Below are 4,139 nucleotides of genomic sequence, written 5' to 3' on the forward strand. Positions count from 1 at the left end.
AACAAACAAACAAACAAACAAACAAACAAACAAACAAACAAACAAACAAACAAACAAACAAACAAAAGCCTTACAGACATGTAGCTCCAGCGCAGGCTCGTTAAGCGCAGACTTCAATCGAAGGTAAGCTGCTCTCTCCACTTTGAGGTAATCCCAGATGTCGCGTCGCGTTTCAAGTCGAGGATAGTTCAAGAACAAGTGGTCGGTACTGTTGCTACTATGAAAATTACGGTTGTGAGGTGTAAGGTCGCTCTGATTGTTCGTGTGCTTAAGTGTCACGAATCGGGCCACGTGCGGTGTGTATAGAGAGGGGGTTCACTCCCCCCCCCCCCCCCCATGTCAGCGGGGCAACCGTTTCTGTATTATGTGGGGTCACGGACCGCGCGGTTTTGGGTGACGCGTCGCGGCAGGCGCCAGGCGGGCGAGTGCCGATTCCGGAAAGTCGGTATTGTGCGCAGGGCGTTGGCAGTCTGCCGACGGTCACACGAGCCGCACCGACCTGCCTTGAAAGGGACAGCTGTACACGGTATCGTGGGCCTGGCGCCCGAGTGCCTGACTAATTGGAGGCGCCGGCGAGGTTAAGAAGGGCTTAGCAAACTTGACCCCGTGCCGCATATACGGAGAAGGAATCTATTCTTCTACGCGTCCGGAACGAAATCGCCAGCCGTGTTGTTGGGTGCGACTGCCTGTGGGGTGTCGAAGGTCAGCTTACAGTGCACGCTGTAGGGGTGCGGTGTACACGTGAAGAGTGCATTCGGACGGCGGCGTCTTGTAAACACGCACTCGGAGAACTTTGTCTTGTAGACAATAAGTTTGAAGGACAAGCAGGGCCATCCGACGTGGTGTCGATGCCCCTGCTTCCGAGACATTTGCGGCCTAGACGCCGTTGGGATTTGAGGCGGTCTAGCGATAACTTGTTCGGGCCTGGCGTGGTTTGCTGAGCCCGTCACTAACTACGTAGAAACGAGAGGGCAACGGAGTTTTGGGGAAAAAGGAAAAGAGCTTTGTTTTCCAATATGTTTATTTTTAAGAGTAAGCCCATCCCTCTGGGTTGTGGCTTAACAAACGGTTGACTCTGATTGGCAACTGAACCTGTGGGACGGGCCAACGGCCCTACCGCCTTTTTTTCTTTGTATATTTGGGCTATAAAAATCGGGACGACATGCTGTCCCTCAGACTTGGCTGAAATCAGGATTGCTGATAGATCAGTGAGCCTCCGTACTATGTACGTTAAAACGAGTCTGGGCTCTAACAGTCATTGAGACAGTCGATGAGTGAGACTTTGTTTCTCAATTGTTCATGTTTGTAATGTATTTGTTTTACCTGCCATGTATATAGAATAGTTCAACTATAAATATTTCTTGTACATCTGATCTGCATCGTTTCCTGCCTGCGTTTGATCAACAACTGCCGATCATCGTCCGAGAAGCTTCAAGTTCCAGCGGTGAAGCGAGGACAGAGAACGAACGAAACATTACTGGCGCAGCCGACAGGATCGGCAAGCCCCACAACGAGCAGCGAGCCAGGCGCAAGGCAACAGAGGGCCACCAGCCAATTCCGCAACGGTTGCAATTCATCTGGACGAGGACGTCAGGCGGCGCCCCCAGCAGCAACGGGTGAGCGGGATTCCTTGCGTTTTGTCTAGGTTGGCATGGCTGTTGTTCAGTGAGGTTAATGGTGTTCACGCGCAGAACAGCAAATTTGATTGAGGCTGACGTAAACATTGATACGGCATCTGAACAAAGAGAGGGTCAGAGATGGCAGGAACTACAACGCGTCGGAGAGACCGAGTCTGAGACGTCGGATACTGAAATGGATAGTGAGACGCAAGGCGCTTCGCAGGCTCCGAGCACGACAGATTCAGAGGCCATGGCGGTGAGACGCCTGGAGATGGAGCTAGAAAAGGTGCGCCTACAGCTAGAGTGCGAGCGCATTGCTCTACGGAGAGTGGAGCTTGAGCAGTCGGGCAGGCCGCCTTCGGTGTCGGAAGGAAGCGATCTCCGCCGTGCTAGCACGGATGGAATATCACAATGTGCTAAAGTGCTTAAGGCATACCGGTTCCCGTGTGACGCTGACGTTCCGATATGGTTTGATGAGGTTGAAAAGTTGTTTTTATCTTTTCAAGTACCAGAACACAGCCGTGTACATTTGATCATGCCTGCGCTGACCGAGCGGGTCCGTTATCTGTTGCGTAGCCTGAATGATGAGGAATGTACAGATTACGAGACTGTAAAGAAGGCAGTACTAGATGAACTTAAGCTCACGCCAGCTGAATACTTGGGGAAGTTTGAAAGGGCATCGAAACGAAAGGAGGAAACTTGGGCTCAGTTCGCGTCTCGCGCTAGAACTTATTTGGCCTATTACCTTCAATCTCGCAATGCAAACACAAAAGAAGCTATGACGGAGCTTATGGTCGCTGACCGTATGAAAGCCAGTATAGGCTCAGAAGCCCTGGAATATGTTCTTTTGCGGGAGGGCGAAGAGTGGTTTAAGCCAGTAGAGGTGGCAAAGGTGCTGGAGACTTTCGAGCAAGCTAAAGGGAAAGGACGAGCAACTAAGCCGGCCGCAACAGCCTCATTGACGCAGCAAGCAAAACTAGCTAGCCCGCAGAGGACAAATTTAAAATGCCACGTGTGTCATATACAGGGACACCTAGCCAGAGACTGCCCAAAAACTTCAAATAAAGAACAACAGGGGAAGGCACCGACTGTGCAAAAACAAAGGGTACAGAAGGTTGCTGTTGTGAGTGAAGAACCTCCACCAGAGCAAGAAAGGGTGCTTAGCGCTAGAGTAGAAATCTTGGCTCAAAATGCTAGCTCAGGGAGGTCAAAGCTGGACCTTATCCCTATCATGTGCGGGGATATAGCAACGGAAGCTGTATTGGACACAGGTAGTGAGATAACGGTCGTCCGTAAAAGCATGCTGCCCGTCGTTTTACAGGAGCCATCGGGAACAGTAAGACTCGAGTCGGCATTCGGAAAGACCATTCGAGCTAACCTAGCTACGCTGCCCGTAGGCATGCATCGCCCGGGGGCTGTGATACAACCGCAGAGGATCGACCTGGTGTGTGCAATTACAGACGAACTTGCAAAGGGGGTTGACTGCCTGTTGTCAAAGGAAGATTGGGAACTACTGCAGGCGCAGGAAAAAGACGAGTTTGGACGAGAAAATATGCCGCGGGTAGCCAATTCCGTGGGAGTCCGATCAGTCAAAATAGTCGATAACACTGAGCCAGACTGCGGTCTTAGTTGCGAAGAAACGACAGACAACATCCCTGCATTGCAAGAGAATAGTTTAATACAAGATGTCACTGGGGCGCCCAGTCAGCGGGAGAAATTTCGAGCCGCTCAGCTTGCCGATGAAAGCCTGAAAAAGGCCTGGAATGATGCGAGAAACGGTAAAGCTGGCATGTTCGTGTCAGATGGACTTTTGTACCATTGGGATTCCTTAGCGGGAGTCAAGGTCAGACAACTGGTCCTACCAGAAGAAAAGCGCAATGAGGTATTGCAGCTTGCGCATGAGTCATTGTGGGGTGGACACTTAGGGACGAAAAAGACAAAGCTCCGGATAAAGTACAGTTTCTTCTGGCCAGGAATGGAGAAGGAAATCGCTGGGCATTGTCAGACGTGCCACCAGTGTCAAACACGTTCAGATAGCCGTCAGAGCGATAAAGTCCCCATCACGCCGCTTACGCGACCGGAGCATCCATTTCAGGTGGTCAATGTGGACGTCATTGGGCCTATTGAGGTGCCATCTGCGAGGGGCCACAAATATGCTTTGTGTCTTGTCGATCTTTGCACAAGATGGCCTGAGGTAGTGCCGCTCCGATCCCTGACAGCGAGGGCCACGTGCGAGGCTTTACTGGAAATTTTCAGTCGTACTGGAGTGCCGGAAACGATCTGTTCAGACCAAGGCACGAACTTTAAAGCTCAACTGACACAGCTAATGTTAGAAAAACTGGGTTGTTCACCCAGGTTCTCCACTGCCGAACACCCTGAGAGCAATGGAGTGGTTGAGAGATGGAACAGAGTCCTCAAAAATATGTTGTATCATGTAATGGAGCGGGACCGAAGAAACTGGGACAAGCTCATCCCATTTGTTCTGTGGGCTTATCGCGAAGTGCCGCATGATACCACCGG

General features: G+C 51.2%; 1 protein-coding gene across 1 annotated transcript; it reads left to right on the forward strand.

The window, feature by feature from the left end:
• Positions 1–1,812: 1,812 nt before the first annotated feature.
• On the forward strand, positions 1,813–3,812 carry LOC126547160 (uncharacterized). The gene is made up of 2 exons (XM_072288055.1): positions 1,813–3,180; positions 3,804–3,812. The coding sequence occupies exons 1-2, from the start codon at positions 1,813–1,815 to the stop codon at positions 3,810–3,812; spliced, it is 1,377 nt and encodes a 458-aa protein (XP_072144156.1).
• The last annotated feature ends 327 nt before the right edge of the window (positions 3,813–4,139 follow it).

Source organism: Dermacentor andersoni, chromosome 1, assembly GCF_023375885.2.
Source record: "Dermacentor andersoni chromosome 1, qqDerAnde1_hic_scaffold, whole genome shotgun sequence".
NCBI classification, from domain to species: Eukaryota; Metazoa; Arthropoda; class Arachnida; order Ixodida; family Ixodidae; genus Dermacentor; species Dermacentor andersoni.

What these genes read in the sequence shown, in the direction of transcription:
- LOC126547160 (XM_072288055.1), top strand. Translation starts at nt 1,813, where the DNA reads ATGGATAGTGAGACGCAAGGCGCTTCGCAGGCTCCGAGCACGACAGAT.